Below are 24,331 nucleotides of genomic sequence, written 5' to 3'. Positions count from 1 at the left end.
AGGTCTGCACCTGGGATCTGAACCTGCGAACCCTGGGCCGGCGAATTGGAGTGTGCAATCTTAACCACTACGCCACCAGGCCGGCCCTGAGAACCTGTTTTTCTGACAGCAACATTCCTACCAACATGAGAATGATGAGTTGTTTATTTTAATCTGATTCCCTATAGCTCATTCCTTAACAAAGTAAACTCCCATGGCATTTCTTTGCATAATTAGAAATGCTTGATGTGTTGAAATTTCTCATGCATAGTGTTTTAGTATCCTCAGAATATAAACACAGCCTAGAGTGGAGACCAAAAAAAAAAAAAAAATGCTGAATTCAATACAGAGGAGAGAACACGTCAAAATAAAACTTAAAGCCGACTTAAATGAAGATGGGTTTAACTGTCCAGCTGCCTTAGCAAAAGCATATTTAAGGGCTGGCTGGTTTGTTAAAGGCTTTAAGGCTTACTAACCAGTTTTAAAGTGCAGTGGTTAATTTAACTAGGTCACATCACAATTCCTTCAAATATAAAGGAATAGCAGTAAAAGGATTTGCCCAATGTGACTAGTTAATAGTCGAAAACCATCACTCTCAGGCCTAGGCAGAAGGAAAACAAAGTAACAAACATTCTTTTCAACTCTGCCTTATGTCTCACTGTGTCCTCTAACAATGCTTAATTATTAGTATTTTCAAAAATTTATTATTCGTAAGTTTCACCTGGCCTGACCAAGGCTAATGCTTTCCATTCTGGCCGAATGATAAAGAGGCACCCACATCATGTTTACACAGAATTTTAGACACTAAATATACCAGTTCAAAGAAGTTACGACTTTGTTCAAATACATTCCACAACCCCTCACTGACACTGTGGCCACCACCCCTTACGCGTCAGATGTCACGTACACAGATTCTGGGCCGTTTTGGGATCCAAAACTCTCAATTCTTTCACTTTCTTTTTTGTGGGTATGGTCTTCTTTTCTTCCGAAGCTTCTGTTTTCTTTTGAACTGCAAGAAAAATGTTGATCCATAAACAATAAAGGGATGACTCCAAATACACAGAATAACATTCGTAAGGCATATTAACTACATTAAAAAAGCTCATGCCAAAATCAATAAATGTGTTTATTTCATTAGTTGAAGGAAGAGGATAAACATAAAAATATAGACCTGTTTAGAGGTTTCCCTACAAATTAAATATCAGCACTTAAGCAGAAAAGATAAGCCAAATAGAATCGAAAATCAATTGCTTGCTTCTTACCCTAATGTGCCACATTAATTACTCCTTTACCAGGGACCTACAGCAGCACTGGAATTAAATACATAGGAAAATCTCCCTAATTTGGCCCAACTGAGGAAAAAGGCAGACATGCATTTATCCTAAAATATGCTAACATTTAGGCATATCTTTCAGCGAAATTGCTTTAAAGTAACTTTAACTGCTAAACAGGTTGTCATATAACAATTCCTGCTGAGACCCTTTGAAGAACAGATAGGAACCATTTGCAAGTTGCACGACAGTAGCACCCATTTGCATACATATAATTAACCAACCTCAAAGACATGGTCTTCGAAGTAAGTTAGCTTTGTCTCTCTCAGCATTTTTTTAGTACTATTTGCTTTCTTAGAACAAAAGATTTATTTTTGCTGTATTCAGAAGGTGACTCTCCAGTTCAGAACAGTTACAATGACCTGAAACTGTGAGGCGTGGCAGTGCCAAGGAGTGGCTTTAGCCCCCCATAACCTTCATCAGCTCTCCCCCAAATACGCCATCCCCAAAACCAAAGTAAACTACAATGTGGCTGTCTGCTGCGAAAATGAAGCTTTATGGCAAATCCCTAAACCTCTCCTATACAGAAATTCTCCAGCTACCACTGGACTCATGTGTGGCAGTTTACTTCTTCTAATATAAAATCGGATTGTAGGTAATGGGACGATGAAAAAATATGAGAAAAGTAAAGCCAACATTTTTTTTTCAATCCAGTAGAGTCGTATGCTCTTACCCCCCAAACTCACACTGCTAAAATTCATCACTGAATTAATCATATGGCCATAGTCATGCTGATTCTTTATGACTTTCAAAAACATAATTTCATTTTGAGGCAATAATTATTTTTATTATTTTAATTTATCTGGTCTTTGTCGAGGAGATCACAAATAAGTAACTGATTTTCTTTAGAGGAAAAGCAACACGCAACCTCAGTATGCTTTTGGTGAGCTATGTGTTCACAGATGTTAGCACCTGTAAAACGTTCTAGACATGTTCTAGAGTGCATCAGAATGTTGCAAGTCCATTAAGACCTCCTATGTTTTAATGGTGCAAAATATAGGGAAATCAAATGGACTTAGTACAAAAATAACAGATAAAATAAATTACCCGAATAACTACAGCCTTAACAGTTAGTTCTCAGCTTTATTGGTATGACCAATCTAAAGTGATGCAGAGTCTAAGAAGACTAGATAATAATTACACTTGAAAACCATGATCTTACAGGAGATGACAAGTACTTTGCCATGTTTATGCAACATAATAGAGTTATTGCTACTACTGGTAGGAAAGTGACTTTTAATATATTTCTTTTAAAATCATCACAAATGTTCCTCAAAGTGTCTTTCCTATGCAATAATCAGCATTTTAACTTATTCTAATTTTGCAGCCACTCTCAGCTTAAGACAACTCTATACAAAGAAATGAAAGTTCGAGTCATTCCCTTTGTCAATTTTAAAAAAAATTAGCTGAATCGTGTTGAAATTACTTCTAGAATCATTCAGACATTTTAACCTAGTCAAAGAAATAGTCAAGAAAACTGCTCAATATGCCTAAAACTCCACTAATGGAGGCTAGTTGATCAAGCACAAATAGAATGAAAATGCTGCAGTATGAAGGATATACTAAGATTTTTCTGCAAACTAACAGACTCCTGACTAACCCAGGCATACATAATGCTCATTTTGTATGGCTTCATATTTTTTATTTTTTTCATTAAAATATATTTCAAACTTTCCCATTTTCAAATGAACAAGTGGTTTAAAATTAAGATTAGATGTTTTAAATATCTAGAGTTCACAGTTTTGTTTTTTGAATCTTAACATATTTCCTTGTATTATGTAACTTGGCTTTATCCTGGGTTCAAGAAATGGTAAGAATTCCATGAGTGGGCACTGTTGTTTTGAGAATCACTAGAGGAAAGCTAGTTTAAAATAGCTCCTTAACTAGATAGGTTTTCAGAAACAATCATGTTCTTGCCATGATCAGTAGATATTGACCAGGGGCTATTATTGCCTTTGGCTTTCGTGTCTTTAATGATCACAACCACAAGCTTAGCTAAATAGAGAACTTGAAGAGGCAATATGAAACTTATCCAGATAGTATTAAAGGTTTCATATATTAAAAATTCCCTGCTTTCAATCATGACTACAAAATGCCACTTGTTATAATATGCTTTTACTCAATATATGTTTCTAATGCTTACAAAATTTAAATATTCTATAACTTGATTAATAAATGGGAAATTCCATAACGTGATTAAAACTTGAATAGAGATTTCTCCAGTGAAATGTATACATGGCCAACATGTCCATGAAAATATGCTCAACATCACTAATCATCAGGGAAATGCAAATCAAAACAACGAGATACCACCTCATACTTAATAGAATGGCTATTACCAAAAAGATAAAGACAAGTGTTGGCAAGCATATGGAGAAAAGAGAATCCTTGTATAGTGTTGGGAGGACGGTAAATTGATACAGCCATTAGGGAAAACAATTTGGAGGATTCTCAAAAAATTAAAAATAGAACTATTATATGATCCAGCAATCCCACTTCTGGGTATATATCCAAAAGAACTGAAATCAGAATCTCAAGGATATGTCTGAATCCTTACATTTCCTGCAGCATTATTTGCAACAGCCAAGATATGGAAACAATCTAGATGTCCATCAAAGAATGAAGGAATAAAGAAAATGTGGTATATACATACAATGGACTATTATTCAGCCCTAAAAAAAGAAGGAAATCCTGCCATATGCAACAATATGGATGAACCTGAAGGACATTAGGCTAAGTGAAAAAAGCAAGCCACAGAAGGACAAATACTGCATGATTCCACTCATATGAAGCATTTAAAATGTCAAATTCATAGAAACAAAGCACAGTTGCCAGGGGTTAAGGGGAGGGGAAATGGAGAGTTGCTTTTCAACGTGTATAAAGTTTCAGTTATACGAGATGAGTAAGTTCTAGAGATTTGCTATACAACATTGTGCCTATAGTTAACAATACTGTATTGTGCACTTTAAAATTTGTGAAGAGGGTAGATCTCACGTTAAATGTGCTTATAACAACAAAAAAATTAAATTAATTTAAAATTTAAATTATAGTGTTTCTATAATTATTTGAAATTACTTGGATGGGACTGAAGAGATTTTTAAACTTCAAGAATTGATTTTGTCACCAGTGGCTCTATGGTCCTCAGGTTCATAATGAGGCCTCCAGTCAAATGTGATCTCTCCCTGTGCAAATGAAAAACCATATAGCCACTGGGTTTCAGTCCGATGGATTAAATTAATTTGAGTGCTCAAACTGGCACTGCTAACCAAGCAAATAATAACAAAACATTATAAAATACTGTCTGTAGGAAGATAACAATGTAATAATATAGGCATTTGTATTATCATTAAAGATATGTTAACATCAAGATACTAATTATCTAAGATAAAATGCCCACTGAGTATTCTTATATTTCCTTTAATACATGGATTTTTACATGCAATTGTACTATAAATTTATTCCTTTACAACTGAGGGATGCTCATCAGCATAAATAAAGTAAACATGGCCATATTCTTTCCTCAATCTAATTTAGGCAATGTTCAGGAATCCCCGATTAATTCCTGCTATCCCAGTGGATACACAGAACATGTGAGAAGACGTCTGTAAAATGTAGCAAACATTAAGATATTATAAATGGGTAACAGTGAATGATTTACATAGTGATAAATAACCATAAATCACTGTAAAATTTTTATAACTAATTTATTTCAAAATTAGTAAGAAAGATTGATTCCTAAAGTCAACCTCAATGCTATTCATTCATTCATTCATTCAGTCATTCATCCAGCAAATGTTTGTTGAAGACCTACTATGTGTTGGCCTAGCATGCACATACTATGGTACATGACTTAAACGTCTACTCTTATCTCTTAAAAACATGACATATTTAAACTATTAATTATGGAATTATCTCCAAAAGAGATAAAAAATTTGTAATTTTCATTATCTATAATAGTACAGCTTAAATAAATCCATGCATATCACTCAGCAAACTCTCTTTTTGTTGTTGGAAGCTACAGTTCCATATTAGAGACTGGCATTTTTGAATCAACATCAACTGAAGTGTTACATCATATTATAAGGAACACGTGGAGAAATAAAAGTGTGACAGTTCCTATTAAGTGCACTATATACAAAGTGAGGGTAAATAAAACTAACAATAGCAGTGTTAAAAACCACATTGAAGGGGCCGGCGCCATGGCTGAGTGTTTGAGTTCGTGCACTCTGTTTTGGTGGCCCAGGGTTTCGCTGGTTCGGATCCTGGGTGCAGACCTAGCACTGCTCATCAAGCCATGCTGAGGCGCCATCCCACACGCCACAACTAGAAGGACCCACAACTAGAATATACAACTATGTACTGGCAGCCTTTGGGGAGAAGAAGGAAAAAATTTAAAAAGTTAAAAATTAATGGGGCTGGCCCCGTGGCGGAGTGGTTAAGTTCGCACGCTCCGCTGCAGGCGGCCCAGTGTTTCGTTGGTTCGAATCCTGGGCGCGGACATGGCACTGCTCATCTAAACCACGCTGAGGCAGCGTCCCACATACCACAACTAGAAGGACACACAACGAAGAATATACAACTATGTACTGGGGGGCTTTGGGGAGAAAAAGGAAAAAAATTAAAAAAAAAAATCTTTAAAAGAAAAAGTTAAAAATTAAAAACCCACAGTGAAAATTTATGTAACTTCATGCATATATATGTGTATATTCAACAAGTGAACGCCCATGTCTTGTTTTAGAAATATCATACAAATAGAAGAATTGTGATCTCGCTACATAAAGACATATTTTATCCATACTTATACAATTCCAGAAGTGAGTCTAACTGTGTGGAAATAATTGTTCAGGTATTAGTTGATAATTGTTCAGGTAGTAGTTGAAATAAGTGCTATTTTCACTTCAGTTAATAATTTGATGTTAAAATGAGTGCAAATATGACAATGGCAGGCAGGGAAAATCTATGATTTCTGTGTGTAATCACACACAGATAGCTGTGTGATAGCTGCAATAATTTTTTCATTTAATCGCTATTTTCCATCCTTTTTAAAAATCATCTTTATCCTTGCATTTCTGGAAATATTATACAAATACAATTTGAAAATGGGCAAAGAATTTTATATATATATATATATATACACACACATACAATGCATATGCATTTCTGTGCATATACATCTGAAACACATAAAAGAGGAAAGTATAATAATAATAATAATAACTACAACAATAATAATAGTGGTAATAGTACTAGAAGTAGTAACCACAACCACAATCATCACAACTACCATGAAAATTAACTTTTATTAAATATCTGCTCTGTACATGGCACTAATTTAATTTTCATATCACTTTACACGATAGGTATTACCATTGCCATTTTACAAAGGAGGAGCCTAAGCAACAGAAAAATCAAGTCATTTGCCTGAGATCATATGGTAAGTAATTAAAAGATGCTCAACCTCACCAGTAGTCAGGGAAATGCAAATAAAAGTAATCAATGAAATAGCAGTTCACAGTCATCAAATAGGACATTTAAAAGAATCTCACAATCCCAAGGATGGATGAGGAGACGGAGAAAAATAAGAATTTGATTGTGCCAACAGTGGCAGTAAAAATGAGAACAACCTTAACATAAACATTTACTAATGTCTAATATATTTCAAGTGTGCTTACCATAAGTATAACCCAATCCTTCCCCTTACAGGCCAAACAGTCAAGGAGACAAGGATGTTCACTACAGCAATGTTTATAACAGTACGAAAATTAGAAACAACCCACATGCCAGGGGTTTTGGAATGGATCAATAAATTGTGGTATGTAGATATGCTGCAATACAACCCAGCATTTACAGTGACTGTACTACAGCTAAATATTTCAACACGGATACATCCCAAATACAATGCCGAATGGAAAAATGAAAGTGGTAAAAGATGATACATGCACTATAATACCATTCATCTAAATTAAAAATAAAACACAGACTAATCTGGGGCTGGCCCAGTGGTGTAGTGGTTAAGTTCACACACTCTGCTTCTGTGGCCAGGGGTTCGCAGGTTAGGATCCTGGGTGCGGACCTACATACCGCTCATCAAGCCATGCTGTGGTGGCATCCCACATACAAAAGAGGAAGATTGGCACAGATTTTAGCTCAGGGACAATCTTCCTCACCAAAAAGTAAACAAATACAACACAGACTAATCTTATGTATTGTTGATAGATGCGTATATACATGTATAGCAAAATTATAAAAACATGCCCTAGATACTCAGCAAATTAACAACAGTGCTTGTCTTAGGGGAGGAAAGCGATCCTGCAAGTAGAACCTCGGAAACTTCAACTTTCTCTCCAATGTTTTACTTCATTAAAAGCAAAGATCAGTAGTAAATATGACTCACTGTTAACTTCTGTTCATGCTGGGAGGCTGGTACATGGGTGTTTGCTAGATCAGCCTTTGCAAATTTCCATTTATTCAACATAAAAATAAAAATCACCTGACTACATTACATCAATATACCCATCCCTTTTTACAGTTTATAAACTGTTAGCCTTGGCAATCCCAAGGACCAAGAGGAGGCAGGAATTCGAAACAATAGGGAAGAGAATCATAAAAAATACAGGTGAAGATTAGTCAGTTTGGTAAGCAAGCACGATCTGGTTTTCAATTATTCTCGAACCCATTTTGTGAGGAATGACGCAGTTGTTTACCAAACCTTGAGAGGCAAAGCTGATGCAATATGCAGCACGAGATTCCATTTCCACCTCCTCGCACACGCAGCATCTCGCAGCTGCTAAGCTGCTCCTCCCCGGGTTGCCTACAGCTGCACAGTAAGTAAGGCATCGCACACAAAGGTAGATTGCATCCTGACACCTGCACACCACCAGAAGCCATAGGAATGGCAGTAGCAGGAGTGTTCCCGAAGTTTAGGGCACATTAAACAAGACTAATGGTCCTAACGGTGGGAATCACACACATATACTTTGTAATGATTTCCTAATTAAGGAACAAATCTTACTGGTTGTAGTTTAGACAAGAACCCCCCCAAATCAGGCAGCACATGTTACTGCAAATTAACATCTGCATAACTAATATACTCGTACACCTGTTCATTAAGCCAATTACTGAACACTGCTGAATGTCACCAGAACACTATGTTTAACAACGTGCGTAGCTAATATTGTATATTTTCAACTGGGCCTCGACAGCTCAGCAGGTGATGTATATTTTAGGGAGGACAAATAAAGTTGTGGTAGAGGTTTTCGGCAGCATTTCCCTTGTTTGAAGCGATAATTTAAATACCTAAACTAGGTTCTTACTTCAACCTAGCATTGGACTAATGAGGTTGTAGAAGTTCTTCCTGCTAACCTTTAATGTACGTGAAGTACCTTATGCAAATATTAATCCCTTTACCCGTAGGTTCGCTCTGGCTTTGGTAAGTATGGACGAATGTTTTTCTGGCCATCCCATACACTCAGAGAAGCTCCTGTAATGTGAAATTTTCTAATTCATGTCACAAATCACTAAGTCCAGCAATAAACCCCAAGAGCTAAGTGCCTCAAACAAAGAGGAGTACTAAGAAAAGCATAACAGCAGGAATTCCGATGCTAACACGCAGCACCGCTAGGCTAATAGGGCATTTCTTGTTGAGAAGACAGTTTGGGCATTCATCGTATCCAGTCTTTTCTTTTTTTAGTGTGGCACATCTCAGAATGGTGCAAGTCCTGCAAACAATTTAGTTTAATGCGGAAGGCAGTTCACCTCACCAAGCAAGACCAAACAAAATAACACCTCGAAGTATTTGTAGCCAGCCATCAACTTGACAATGTTGGCATTTTCCATCTTGGTTTCAGGTATACCTGAGCATGACTAGAAGGTCAGTGTTGTAGATCCCACCAGGGATTTATTCAGATGAAAGACCACTGGGAAACTATGTATCCTCAAAGAAGCTTCTCATCTCCTGGATATTTCCACTTGATTGCCTAATAAGCATCTCAAATTTAGCACATCCCAAACCAAACTCCTTATTTTACTCTTAAACCTGCTTCAGTCTTCTCGACAAATGGCAACTCAATCCTAATTGTTCAAGACAAAAAAATGTGGAGTCATCATTGACTCTTCCCTTCCAGGCCGCATCCCACTCTTTGGCAAATCCAGTATTTTATCACTCCCCATCACCTCCACTCCTACCTAAGGGTTCAAGCCACCATTACTTCTAGCCTGGGTTATTACAGTAGCTTAACAAGTAGCTTCAATTCTTCCTTTCACCTTTTTCACTCTATCCTGTCAATTAACTAATCAATGTTATTCCCCTCTTCAAAACCCTCCAATGACTTCCTGTCTCATCCAGAGTAAAAACCAAAGTCTTGACAATAGCCTAGAATGTCCTACTTTATATTTCATGGTCCCTCCTTAACTACTCTGACCTCATCTACTTTCCTCTCATTCACTCTACTCCAGCCACACTAGCTTCCCTGCTGTTCTTCGAATATACCAGACCAATTCAAATATACCAGACCAATTCCCACAGCAGAGCCTTTGGTCTTGATGTTATATCATCCCCAGATCTTCCCTCACTTCTTTGGGATCTTTGTTCAATGTCACTCTCTCATAGAGACCTTTCCTTATGATGTGGTTCAAAGTGGCAACGCCTCTCTCTCGGCACTCCTTTTTCCTTTTGTCTGCTTCATTTCTCTCCATACCAATCATTGCTATCTGACATAATACATGACTTATTTGTTTATTGTCTATACTTTCGACTTTGATGCAAGTTGTGTTGAAAAGAGGGATTTGTGACTGTCTTGTTCACACTGGTTCAGTTCATATTTATTATATCCTAGTACCCAGAATGGTGCCTGGAAAAGAACAGGTACTCCAATTATTTTTGAATTTATCCTACATATATATTCTCATTTTGCACACAAAGATTTATGTATAAGGTTATGTATTCCAGTATTGTTAATAGCAAAAGATTATAAATCTTCATTAATTGAAGACAGATTTAATAAATTATGGTACATTGGGCAGTGTTTATAATAGCAAAAGATTTGAAATGCTCCAAAAGCTCATCAATAGAAGACTGCTTGATAAAAATATGGTAGGTCCACTCAGAGGATTACTCTTGCTATATCCATGACCGAGGAAGCTCTTTATGGAACGATGTGGAATGATCTTCACTAAATATCATTAAATGAAGCAAACAGCGTACACAAGAATGGACAGTACATGCTACCATTTATGGGGAAGAAGAGGGAAGAATATTTATATGTACTTGCTGGTATATGCATAAAATGTTTCTAGGAAGAGTTACAAGAAATTTATCGCATTAGTTACTACTAGGGAGGAAACTGAGCAGCTGGGGACAGAGGTGAGAGGAAGAAATGTCACTCCGTACTATGTTTGTGTCTCTTGAATTTTTAACCATGTAAATATATTATCAATTCAAAAATAAAGAGAAAAACAAGACAAAAAAAGGAATGAAAGGACTTCCTCACTAAGAATTCTCTAACATATGAGTGCACAGGACAGAAATGCTCTGTGGCACAAGCTGTACAATCAACAGGCAGAGCAGAGGCGGCACAAAGTGACACACACCAAACGGTGGCCTAGCTATAGAGGGATAGCGAAAGGTAGAAGTGAAATTCAAATAAGCAAAATTTTAACAACATACTTAACATGTTATGAGTGGTAGGAGGGTTTCAAGATTCACCGTTTTCAACACACCTAATGAATTCCATCTTCTTTCACAATTGTATTATGTTTGATACCCATATTTCTTATCACAAGTATCAACACATTCATTTTCTTACTCCCCACTTATGATTTATAAAAGAAAGTCACATTGCCGTAAAAATATTAAGACACCTGCACAAACGTTTTATGTACAGACAAAAACAGCAATGCTATAAAAACAGAACCGTTGGTTGGTATACAGCACTATCACGTCTGTAAAAATGCCTGAATTCATTGTATAAAAAGCAATTTAAGAATTTCCATGAACTTATAACATTTGCAAAGGATCCTTTGAAGGTTCAACATACAAAGTCAAGGATTACCTCGACCTTATATATACAAGTAAGCTTCCCCTGGAGAATTCCTAAATCAGCTGGAGAAAACTGGACAGGACCAGTTCCAGCAAGACCAATTCAGGTCCATTACTTATACAATCGTTTCTGTCATTTTATTTCTATCCCCAGACACATATGACCTGGGAAAATATTGGGTATACATAATGATTAAGAAGATCCATAAAACCACCACCAGGCACTGCACTGGATGGATTTTGCTAGCAACTGTGCAAAGCACATCTTTGTATTAGGCTGCTCAGCCTGCCGAAACAAAATACCACAGACTGACTGGCTCAAACAACAGACACTTCTCAGAGTTCTGGACGCTGGGATGTCCAAGAGCAACGTACTGGCAAGGACGGTTTCATTCTAAGGCCTGTTCTCTAGGCTTATAGGCAGCCACCATTTTATTGTGTGCCCCCCATCGGGCTTTCCTTGATGTGTGTGGAGAGAGAGTGAGCTCTTTGATGTCTCTTCCCATAAGAACACTAATCCTATTGGATCAGGGCCCCACACTTATGATCTCATTTAACCTTAATTACTTCCTTAGAGATTCCATCTCCAAACATAGCCAAACCAGGGGGTAGGGCTTAAATATATGAATTTTGGTGAGGCATAAACATGCAGTCCATAACAATATTATTATTATTCCTATTTTACAATAAGGAAACTGAGGTCCCCAGAGACTTGCAAAAGATCTCAGAGAAAAGTTCAATGGCAGAGCTGATGTTGAACATACCCCATGGTTTAATATCCTTCACAGAGCTCTTTCTTATGGCCTAACCAAAATGTTTTGCTGTGCCTTCTTTAACACTAAATCAAAGCTGTGGTTTCTTTTGCTATACGTGGCTTCGCATCCTTGCTTGCCCAGACTGGAATTCTGAGTTTGGTAGTCAGCAATCCCTCCAAGAGGTGTTGAGTGTTATTTATTTTTTCCTGGTTGACAGCGGAAGATGAAGAAGAGGACTAAAGATGGAGCACTGGCTTGGCGTATGTGTTCCCACCTAGTCCAGCCTTGTAAATTGATTTTTGTGTAACTTATGAATGAAGAACTAGAGTGAGAGGCTTACAGATTATGTCAGGGACCTCAGAGCTCAGAGACGTTACCAGCTGAAAAACTGGTTGTGCAGAGTGGAGCAATATGCTCATAAAAAGCATAGGCTTGTTGAGGGAGCACAAGCCAAAGAATGACCTAATGAGTCATGATCACTTTCACCCCCAGAGGTCCCTGGAATAAAGGAAGAGAGCCTTTGAAAAGCAGTTGAGGCAAATTCTAGGAATTCTGTACGTGGGAGTTCTAGACAGTCAATACTTTAGGCTTCGCAGGTCATACAGCCTCTGTTACAATTCTACTCACCTCTGCCATTGTCATGTGAAGGCAGCCATAGATAATAAGCAACACATGAGCATGGTGGAGCTCCAATAACACCGTATTTACAACAATAGGTGGTGGCTGGGTTTGCCTTCTGTAGTTTGCCAATCCCTGACGTAACAGGGGCTCGCTCGATAAGTGTCTGGTCCCTTGTCCCCTTCCTTTTGCAACTGAGGTCAATTTATTCTTGTTTCAACCTTTGAAAATGTGAGTAAATGTTCAACCTTTCCTTGCAAAATAACATCTAGAAGTGCCTTACTCTAACTGTGGATTGATAATTCTGTTTGTCAAATAGTGTTCACATAATCAAACACATTTATACTCCTCATGCTTTTTTAAATGTATCAATCCTACAGGGATCAATGATTCAGTCCCAAACTGTAACTGTCCCTTATTTAGTCGCCATATATTCTCATATGATTTTATTATATGTCAACATGGAAAATGACTGTAAAAACAAATCAGCCTTAATAAAATTATAAAATTAGTTTCTACTGTCCCATCAATATCTGAGTAGAATAAGAGTTCATAAGGACCACAGAGTTTGGTAATGCTTCACTTGGGATGTGCTAGTTTATGAAAAGATGAAATCTGAGTTCTACACAAAACACACAGAAATCAGACCTTTGAATTGCATATAATACAGTTCTCTGACTTTATGTACATAGGAAACATGACTGAGTATCTCAATTTGGTTTGTTGCTGGCTGAGCTCAATGGGAAACAACCATAGTTACATTGCCTCTGTTTTCCTCTTTCGGATTCCAACTGGTTTCAATTTTATCTTTCAGCAGTAATTTTCTTTAGTTCAGAAACCACTTCATTGTATTCTGTTGAAGGCAATCAAAGCATTAGAAAAATTTTGAGAAGGGTAGGAAAGGGAGCATCTGAACTTTTCATTTCTTTCTCTTTCTTTTTTGGGGGGAGGAAGATTGGCCCTGAGCTAATACTCATTGCCAATCCTCCTCTTTTTGCTTGAGGAAGATCTTCCCTGAGCTAACATCCATGCCAATCTTCTTCTATTTTGTATGCAGGATGCCGCCATAGCATGGCTTGATGTGCGGTGTGCAAGTCCGCGCCCAGGATCTGAACCCATGAACCCTGGGCTGCCAAAGTGGAGCATGCAAACTTAAGCACTACGTCACCAGGCCAGCTCTAATTTCTTTCCTTTTTATAAGTCAAATTTAGTCTTTTGGTGATTTTCTACATGAAAGCAGTAAAGCAATATTTGAGACTATTTTGGAAATGTGAAAGACATGCTAAGAACAAAATTCCAATAAGCTAAAGGTTATCCTGTTTTTAGGACAACCAGACTCATGACCCTCTTCCTTCCCAATCTATCATCCTCTCTGTTATACTATTACCAAGAATGTAGAATGCCTGACATCATCTTCCTGTCCTTCCCTATTCTCTCATCTACTAGTAATCTGGATTCAAACACACCTATACCTACTGAATCAGAATGTCAGGATCTCTATAGGCAGGGTCCCAGGATCTGTATCTCTGGATATTAGCAAGGTTTGGAACAAATGCTCTCTGGCACACGACACAACGCTCTAATAGATCAATAAATACTCCCCAAATTGAAAAGTGCAAATATCATCAACAGTAAGCCATGGAAGTCTTCTTTGTAATTTCTTCTGAGTTCAGAATCTAACACTGAGGCCAACACTTGGTCAACAATTGGGCTCATAGTAGACACAAGCGATGAGATTTTAAGAGAAAGCAAAGGATCCTCAAGGCACACTCTGTTTATTTTTAAATCAATTATCAACTAGATAACTTCCTTGAAGGCAAGGATCTTCTTGCCATATATTTCTATACTCTACCACTCTGCTAAGTACATAGAAGTTTTAGGAATAAATAAGAATGCATTTTATGCATTAATTAAAAACATGTATGCACATAATACATACTAAAATTAATATTAGATAACATTGCTTCTCTCCCTTTTATAGATGCAGTAGCCACAATGCTAGAAGAGAAGAGAAGAGAAAAAACAATGATTTGCTATTGAAAAGGAAAGCGAAAGGTAATCAAAGATGGATTTATCCTTGCTTGATGTAAATATGCTCCTATTTTACCAAGTCGCTAAAAACAACCAGGGCAGGAAGGCTTGGAATATGCAAAATAGGAAGAGACGAAATATTCTATTCCATGAAAGGGAGTCTTCAGCAAAGGGAACATTCATTCTAACCAAAACCCAGAGGTAAGCTAGACAAAATGGTAAGAAAGCGTACCCTAGCTTGGTTTCATGGCTTTTGCATGTCATGTAGCCATTTTAAAGCTTGTGTGTCTTAGGCCAATAGATCTCAAGAACCAAATTCTAGTGAAAATACATATTCCTAAATAGAATACTCTGTTTCATGTCAAGGTCAATTTCAGTCATGTTCCTAGATAGTAGTATGTTGATACTACCTATAAACAATGAGAATAATGAAGAACTGAGTTCAACATACAAGCTACTTATCAAAGTAAATTAAGTCAACTTCTATGAACTCTATTCAGTAGGTGCACTTAGTTTGATACTAAGTCATTGATAAGCACAACTGGGCTGTGTGTGTGTGTGTGTATGAGTGTAACATTACATATATCATAGTTAGGTGGCTTCAGTTTAATGATGAGCCTCCATGAGGTACTTCATTCTACTAAATGCCAGAAACAGTTTGGGTTGTAAGCTTTTAAGAACTTAAAAAAAAGTTCTTGGATGAGGGCCCAGCTATGAGAAACTCTATCTCCTGTGAGAACTATGTTTTAATAAGACTACAGTCAGTGCTGTAAAGCATTTTTAAAATAACTGCAAAAGATAGAGCACAAAACAAGAACAGAAGCCTAGTCATTTCTTGTAAAATAATTGGTAATTGCCTACTGTGTACCTTTTATTAATTTTTGAGCCCGAGAGGTAGATAATAGAGGCTCCTGTATTGTTTATAAAGGCATATATAAGATGAAAGCAATGTTTAAGATTAAACACTAAATCTCAGGGCAAAGTAAACCTCAAATGTCCATTGCACCCTCAATATATGGCTCCCGGAATTCTCTGAAATCTGCAAAATGCAGATAGAGCTATTACCATATAAAGTAAAGCACATCTCATAAAGATTAGAATGAAACCTGCATTATGTAAAAAGAAAAAAAAATCGGAAATCCCTCAAATTGAAGGTTTTACTGGAAACTTAAAAGATAAAGTAATAGCCCAGGTAAGAGGCAGCTGCTAATAGTCGCAGACAGCAAATAAATTTGACTGGATCTGGACAGCAACCTGCTGACTCTTTTTCCCAGCAAACTATTTCAAACCCGCTGTGCTCGCCATTAGGCTGGCCTTTACTTCACCCCAGCCACTTCAGTCCCATCACTGTGGGGGCTCATTGTTGCTTTCCTCACGGCTCCCACCAAAGTGTGCCTCTGCTTTTAGCCTAGAATGCTTTGAATCTGAACTTAAGCACTGGTTATAACTACAGAGAGGAAGCAGGAAGTCAATACATAAAATCTGGAACAGAGGTGTCATAAAGAAATATAATCAAATTAAAAGCTTCAAGTTGGCTAATAAGAAATGATAGATTCTTACTTCTTACTGGAAAATCATATTAAAATATCAGGTAAAAAACATGAACTTCAAAGTCGGGTGTGACAATCCATGAAGAAGAACAAAAGAAGCCTTAATATATCTAGCTTTCCACTTAGAGCTCATGGAAATAAATCTGATAAGACATTTACAAGGGCAGATAGCTGATATCCAGTGCAGTATTTTAAAAAAACAAGGTATACAACATACTATAGGAGTAAGTGAATATAGAAAATGAAATGGTTATATTCATTTAAAATCATCCTTGAAGTTCTGCCTCCAAAATATATGCATTTTAATATATTATGGGTATGACATGAGTTATTGTACATACTGTCAGTCTGTGTGCCTAATATAGATGAAAAGATTATAGGTTCTAAATGTTAAGTGATTTTTGCCTATTGTCCACTTAGGACAAGTCTACCTAAAGATACAAAATGTATGACAGCACTCCTGAATGACTGCAAAATACTTTGAGCTCACCTTTCTTCATATCTTTGCTCTTGTCGGGGATCAGAATTGGCCAAATGTGTCTCTTTGGCATGAGAATTATTTTGGCCTGGTTAGTTTCAAAAACCACAGACATGAGAAAAGCTCTGAAACCCAAGGAGAAGTTACCCTTTGCAAGAGACATTTACATTTGTAAGGGAAATCTCCATCTGCAAAGACATCTCCCTCTCTGCACCAGGAAGAGGGGGGTGACCTTATCTCTAGAAACTCTTCTCAGTGAGGAAGGCTTGGACTTAAATCTGCATAATGACCTTACTGTGGTTTACTATGCTTTTCTGGTAATCTCCCATAACTGACTCCCCTCACCCCCAAAATCCTCCTTTGTCTTCAGCTGAAGATGATATTTACGGTGGCAGCTTTGACCATTCTGTCGAGTTACCCAGTTTTCCTGGGTTTCTCCCATGTATACACGGTATAAAGCTTTGTTTGATTTTCTCCTGTTATTCTGTCTCACGTCAACTTAATTCGTAGCCCAGCCAAAAAGACTCAGAGGGTAGAGGATTTGTCTTCCTCCCCTACACTCTCAAACCTTTTTATATCCTTATTTGTCGATGAAACCTTTCCCAGTTTGTCTACCTACATCACTGATAAGGGATTTTCCACATGCTGTCCTACTTAATTAAGCTTCCTGTATGCATCTTATTACCTTCTCTAAATTACATACTCAGGGAAAACAACATGTTTGGTACAGCATTGTCTCCCACATCCATCCCACCTCCCATAGCATCTAGAAAGTGATACTCAAGAAATATTATGTGAATAAAACATGTGAAATATCAGAGTGGAAAAATGATGAGGGTGCAGGAAGAGAAATGCAAACTTGATGATCTTCTGTCTTCAAGATGTAACTAAAGCCTACGAAGTGATTGAATAGTCAGTGAGAAAAAAATCCAAGATAGAAGATCAGACCCCAGAGGATACTCAGAGTCGTGGACATAGAGAAGAAAGAAGAGCCAATGAAAAGGACAAAAAGAACAATCAAAAAAAGTGTGAGAAACAGGGGAGCATATTGTCCCCACAGTGAGAAAGGAAAATGTTTCAGTAAGAGAAAGTAATCAACAATGTCAAATGTAGCAGAAAAGTCAAGCATAGTCTAAGCCCTAAAAAAAAGACCAGAAGAAAATAGACCATTCCATACCATATAGAGCAATTTCAAGAGAGCAGTGACAACAGAAGCCCTGTTACAGGATGCGAGGAAGAAGTGAATAGAAACAGTGAGTAAAGACCACTCACTTGAAAAGTTCAGTTGGAAAAATAACTATCTATAGTATGAAGGAGACAGAAACAAAGCAACCGAATCTCCGCTTTGCATAAGTTTGCCTATTACAAGAAGGCACCTGATTGCCAAATTCAAGAGCAGCTTTTATGCCCAAAATGATTTCAGAACAAACCCAGCATACAATGATTTACTGGACAAGATCAATAGAAACTGTGCAAAAGAGATTATACTGTTCAGCGATCCATGTTGCATCAATATCTATAATGGAATGAGACAAGGTGACACAATGGCCCAAAGCTTCCTGGAATTGCTCATTAATGAAATCAGCCAGGAAGAGAAACTCCACATAGATAGTGAGCAAGGGCCACACCCTCTTTTTACTGATGACAAAATAGCATTTTCTCGTGTCATAGGAAAAGTAGTATGCAGCAGTACCAACAGAACTAAGCTGGAAAGTATTATTTAGAGAACCACATGTTTATACCACAAGCACAGCCCATAAAGCCCTATCAACATCTGTGGCAAAGAAACACAACAACTCCATCTGTCTGAGTCAACAAATGAAGAAAATTGGTCTGTTCAATGGTAAATGCTCCAGAAGCAGCAGCCTATGCGATTTTTATCGGAAAACACAAGTTACTGGATAACAAACTACTGATAAAGATTAGAACACTATTTAATTCTGTCATATCAGGGCTAAAATAAAATATGAAGTATTCATCTACAATATTAACTGAAGAAAATAAACTGGCTGTCACCCAATTACCCATGGTGTCTGAAGGTGTGAAATCTGACAATATGCAGACCTAATGGCAGTTATTAAAGCTTGCCTTTACACCAAGTACAGATGGACCAGCTAGGTGGCTGACCAACAAGACAGCAGGTAGTTTTCTCAACTTACTGACTGCATTTGTAGTCTTATTAAGAAAAAATATTCAAGTGAGACAAGAAAATTTGCTGGGTCGATTTAGTGAGAAAACCATGCTACCTCAAATAATTTCAATGCAATACAATTAAAAAATAGTTAAGTTCCTAGTAGGGGACAAGGGGTTATCCTATGAAGTGAAAGAGCTGCAGGAAATAGTTACGATCTTAAGAACCCTATGATATCCAATATGACTGCCAAACTCAAATTTTCACTAAATTTTCAAGTTTTATTTAAAAGGCAATTGCCTATACCCTCCCATGTCTCTGTATGACATGCATGAATTATCATTTAGTAATAGCACCCAAAGAAAATCAAACATTTAATTTCCTTTCTAATATCAATTATTATTAAGGATGTTGATCATTATATTATTATCTTCTATTTAATGAGTGCCTTAGTTATATATCTCCATCCCTTAATTATCATAAGAACTCTTCAAGATAAATATCCCATTTTTACTATACAAAAACTTAGGGTCAGAGCAGTGAAGTAACTTTGTCCATCTAATGAGTAATAAATCTGGGATTCAAACTCAGACCAACAGAGCTTTCCAGCCCATACTCCTTCCACTACAGCAAGCTGCCTCCCTTAGCGTGTTTGCCTGTCATTTCATTAAGTGAACTAACAGGTGTAAAACATGAAGCAGAGTGAGTGGCACTTCACAGGAACCTCCATAAATGCCAATTCCCATTCAATGGGCCCCAACAATCATTCTACAAATACCGTACTGCATGCAGTCCAACCAAGTGAGCCATACAAAGAAATGGGGTTCTGTAAAGTCACAGGTAAGCATACCAGACACCCAAATTCCATCACTAAAGATGATAAAGGAAAAATCTGCTGGAAGAAAAATAACAGAAATGAATCAAGGAGTATATCACTGATATACTGAATGATAACTGAAGCATGATGCAATGACTTACTGTTCCCCAGAGGCAAGGATGATTATTCGCTGGCCATTTTCTGGGCTAGCTTCTAATCCATATAGTCATTATCAGTTTGAAAATAAAAAATCTCAGTATGAATTTTGCTTAAGTAATTTCAGTAATTTATAATCCACAGTAAAAATGCACACTCAAAAGATAATATAAAACCTAGCCTCCTATACAAAGCGGGATGAAATTTCCCAGGCATAAAATACCTTTGGGAATGAGTTACCTCTTGGCAAAATAAAGAGTATCAAAATAATAACAAAAAACCTGTCAAATGCAATAAGAGAGAAGACACTGCATTTTCAGCAGTTATTAAATGCTGGAGTTTACCACCACATAAAGGCTCTTACAGCTACATCCTCAATACTTGGCCACATTAAAACCTTTTAAAGCATGTAATCAATGAAACTGAAATGCATAAACATACATAATGAAAAAAAACCTACTTCAAGCTGATCAATTGAAAATGAGAGCACCATTCTATTAGATGACACATGATTCAAGAAGTGTTTGTTCTTTGTTCTCTTCACTCCTTCCTAGAAACTGTCCTATTGCTTTAAGATCTGAAATTATATAACACCAGATATAGGTGATCTTGCTATCTTCCAAATGTATATTAATATACGTGTGTTACATCTATTTCCATAATAGCATATACATCCATATAGGAAACTACTGATTACCAATACTATTTGTTCTGGAAACTTTGTCTTCAATGACATCAAAGACCAGAGACTTCCCTGATAACCAACCCTACGCTTGTGCCTAGCCTTTGGTTTTCTACATCGTATCCTCCTCTTCTACCTACTCCTTAAATATTAGTGACCTCAAGGTCCCCATGCTCTCGTCTTTTTACTTTGTATTCTCACCCTGTGTGATCCGCTCCCTGACTTTGATCATTAATCTATGTGCTTATGTTTCTTGAATCTCTATCTCCAGCCCAGGCCTTTCCCCTGAGTTGCAGACTCACAAATCCAATTTCTTACTTCTTCCATAGGATCTTCAAACACAGATGCTCCAACAGGAACTCACATCCAGTAATTGAAAAGTGGTTTGTCCGTTCCCCACATTGGAAAAAGGCATCGTAACCCAACATATATCATACAAGTAAGAAACCACCAAGCCATCTCTGACACTTCTCTCCTGAAGCCTGCCTGACCCCTACAAAATTCTGCCTCCATATCTACTGCCTTGTTTAGACCCTTCAACAACTATTGCTTAGACCACTTATTCATTAATCCATTTATTCTATAGCTATGCACTATGGCATGCAACGTGAATGCAAAATTGATTAAGGCACAACCTCTGTATTGAGCGGAAACAAATGAATACCTACAACAACGTATTATGATATATGGAAGAGCAATGAATTTACAGTAGTCTCCTAGATTTTTGTTTTGCATTTCTTTTCACTCTACTCCAATTTCTTCTATACATTCATTACTGGGGTTACCCTTATAAAATATTATGATGTTATCACTCATACTTAATTTTTTTCACTACATATAGGATAAAGCTTCAGTAATAAGCATGGCATTCAAGGCCTTTCAAAACCTGGCTGGAAATTAAAGTAACAGACCCCAGGCAGCCAGGTGCTCCAGCCACACCAGAGTACTCACCATTCCTGGAAAAAGTCAGAAAATTCTAAGCCTGTATGTCTTTGCGGAAAGCTCTTTTTATCCCGCTCCTTCTCAGCCTGAAAACATTTGGCTGGGTTAAAATACCATCTCTTCTGGGGTGCCTTCCTGAAGTCTTCCAGGCAGAATTAATTACTCCCTCCTCTGGGCCTCTACAGCTTTTGGTCCTGGCATGGAGGTGGCACTTAATATACCGCATTATCATTAGTTTAGATATGAAGCTCCCTGCTTCAGTGCGGGCTTCTTAAAGCCATCAGCCATATCTTAACCACATTTGTATCACTAGAAACTAGCACCAACTTGGTACATAATAGGCACTGAAAAAAAATGCTTGCTGGATTGAATGAAAGTACTCTATTGCCAAACTGTAAAAATTCTTAAAACTCTACGCGTTAGAATTTAAAGTGTATTCTAATTTAAAAAATTCAAAGCCAGCCTTTCCAAAGTTATTGGATATCAACCCATATATCCATAATTGATTTGTATTTAAGATGCCACCGCCATTCATTGCTACATATTGTAGTTAACACAGGTGAGTCTATGATTGATTTATGTTTTCTATTTCCATCACTAGCATGAAACTTAACCGCTGGCATATGTATTTCCTTGGTAAAACCCATTATTGGTGGCAGATAACAATGAAGATTTTCCTATGGCAAATTCCTAGTGTCGGTCACTCTACACGATAAGCAGAGCCTGTGTGAGTGCTTCTAGAGCCTGCAGCACCTGCATGCCCTCCAGTCCTGAGCTGAAAAATCAGAAACCACACACACAGACACAGAAGAACACATGCATTCGGTATCAAGCGCCCATGCATAAGATACTACTCTGTATAGACAGTGTTGATTGTTTTCTTGGTCTTCCCCCACACTTTTTAAAATTTCTTTTGTGAATGAGGAGGGGGAGAATTCTGCGAAAGAGAGACTGGAAACTACCACTATTGACAGAACGTAGTTCTTGCCCATGAAATCACCTCCTGAATCATTCTGATTCTTCAATAGGTGGTTGTAATAATATTTCCTGTTCTAAAGATGAATATTAGTAAGTAACTAAGTTGGATCAGATAAAGACTGAACAGCATGATTTCTGTATTCAAGCAGCAATGTCTCATGTTTAGGAAACTGCAACATAAGAATAAAGTCATTTTGAGATGTCACGTGTCCACATAAAAATGAGTCACCCTAACTTTTGTTTCTGAAAGTATGGTAGAATAAATACCCTGACTAATAAGTCTTTCTCCCACTTAAAAGAACTAAACGTGATGAATATTTTAAAAATAATTTAAAATGCACAGATAATCTGGCAAGAAAGTGAGGAATACCCAGAGGCCGAAAACTAAGTGAAAGATGAACTTAGAGAGGTCAAGATCAGTAGAGCCAGCTTTGACCTTGACTGAATTTGCTAAACCCAGATGAACTTGAGATTCAGTTTCAAGTCTGGGGGAATAGAAACCAAGCCCAGGGCCTGATCAAAGTAGAAAGAGTAATAGAAAATGGCCCTATAAACCCCAGAGGACTACAAATCAGTTTAACAGCAAATCAGAAATAAACTTACTCACCTCCCAAGGGTCCTAAGAAGAAAATTGCCCATATCAAACCTTGGTGCTAAATGGAAAAGGTAAAAGTCTTCTCTGAGAATTCCTAGTCAAAAGTCAGTCTTTATACAGCCTGAATTCACACTTCCTTAAAAGTCTAAAAGAATCCTTAAGCCCAAATTTTGACACGATCATAGGTTGGTAGCAACCAAGAAAAAGCAAACATGGATCTCCTTGAAGAACATTAACTCTCACATGAGGCCTTAAAATATTCTCATAGAAAAATGTACAAGAAACAACAAGCAGGTTTAATACGTTTAAAGAGATAAAAGAGATGGAAATTATTAACAAAGAGCAAGATACTATTAAAATGACAAAGCAGATCCAAAAATGAACCAAACAAAATTTCTTAAAATTAAAAAAAGGTAATAATTAAAATTTTAAAACTCAGAGGGTGGGTTTAGCAGCAGATGAAACAAAGCTTAAGAGAGATTCATAAAGTAGAAGATACAGTTGAAGGAATTTTCCAGAACGTATCATTTAGAGACAAATAGATGGAAAATACGAAAGAGAGATTAAGAGAAATGTAGCATAGAGTGACAAGGTGTAATTTCTATAATCCAGTTTCCAGAAGGTCAGAAAAGGGAGAATGTGGCAGAGGTAATATTTGAGGAGATAATGGCTGATAAATTTCCAGTATTCCAGAAAGACACAAATACATGGCTTCAGGAAGCTCAAAAACTGCCAAGTAAATAAATAAAAAGAAATCAACACCTAAAATAGTGAAGCAAACTCTTTAATACCAAAGATAAATAGATGATCTTAAGATCAAATACACAGAAAAGACAATACCTTAAAAGGAGCAAATACAGAGTGAGAGCTAACTTATCAACAATAAGAGAAGGCAAAATTGGGCAATGACATCTTTAATGCTGAGAGAAAATAACAACCTAGAATATCCAAAGAAAATATTTTTCAAAAATAAAGGCATATTCAAAAAAATAAAACCTGGAAGTTTGCTACCAATAAACCCTCACTAAAGGAAATTTTAAAGGATGTACTTCAATGAAGGAAAATGATCCCAAGAAGAAGGTTGAAAATATATGAAGGCACGTTGAGCAAAGGAAGAGGGAAAGACGTGGGCAAATCTAAACAAATAATTACTTCACAAAACAACTGCAGCAACGACAGCACCAGTTTCATTGATGACGTGCATATGCTAGGACCCAACAATTTCACTCCCAGGAATAGACTTTAAAAGAAT

The 24,331-nt window shown here is 37.1% G+C and overlaps 1 protein-coding gene across 7 annotated transcripts in view; it reads right to left on the bottom strand.

Annotated features, from left to right (window-relative positions):
• DIAPH2 (diaphanous related formin 2) overlaps positions 1 to 24,331 on the bottom strand; it is an 814,964-nt gene that overhangs the window by 462,776 nt on the left and 327,857 nt on the right. For all 7 annotated transcript variants that reach the window (XM_023634106.2, XM_023634104.2, XM_001914669.6 and 4 more), the window contains one exon: positions 887 to 988. In XM_023634106.2, the coding sequence (XP_023489874.1) occupies positions 887 to 988 (102 nt within the window). The remainder of the gene's footprint in view (positions 1 to 886; positions 989 to 24,331) is intronic.

Source organism: Equus caballus, chromosome X, assembly GCF_041296265.1.
Source record: "Equus caballus isolate H_3958 breed thoroughbred chromosome X, TB-T2T, whole genome shotgun sequence".
NCBI classification, from domain to species: Eukaryota; Metazoa; Chordata; class Mammalia; order Perissodactyla; family Equidae; genus Equus; species Equus caballus.
This window is presented reverse-complemented; position numbering and strand designations above follow the sequence as displayed.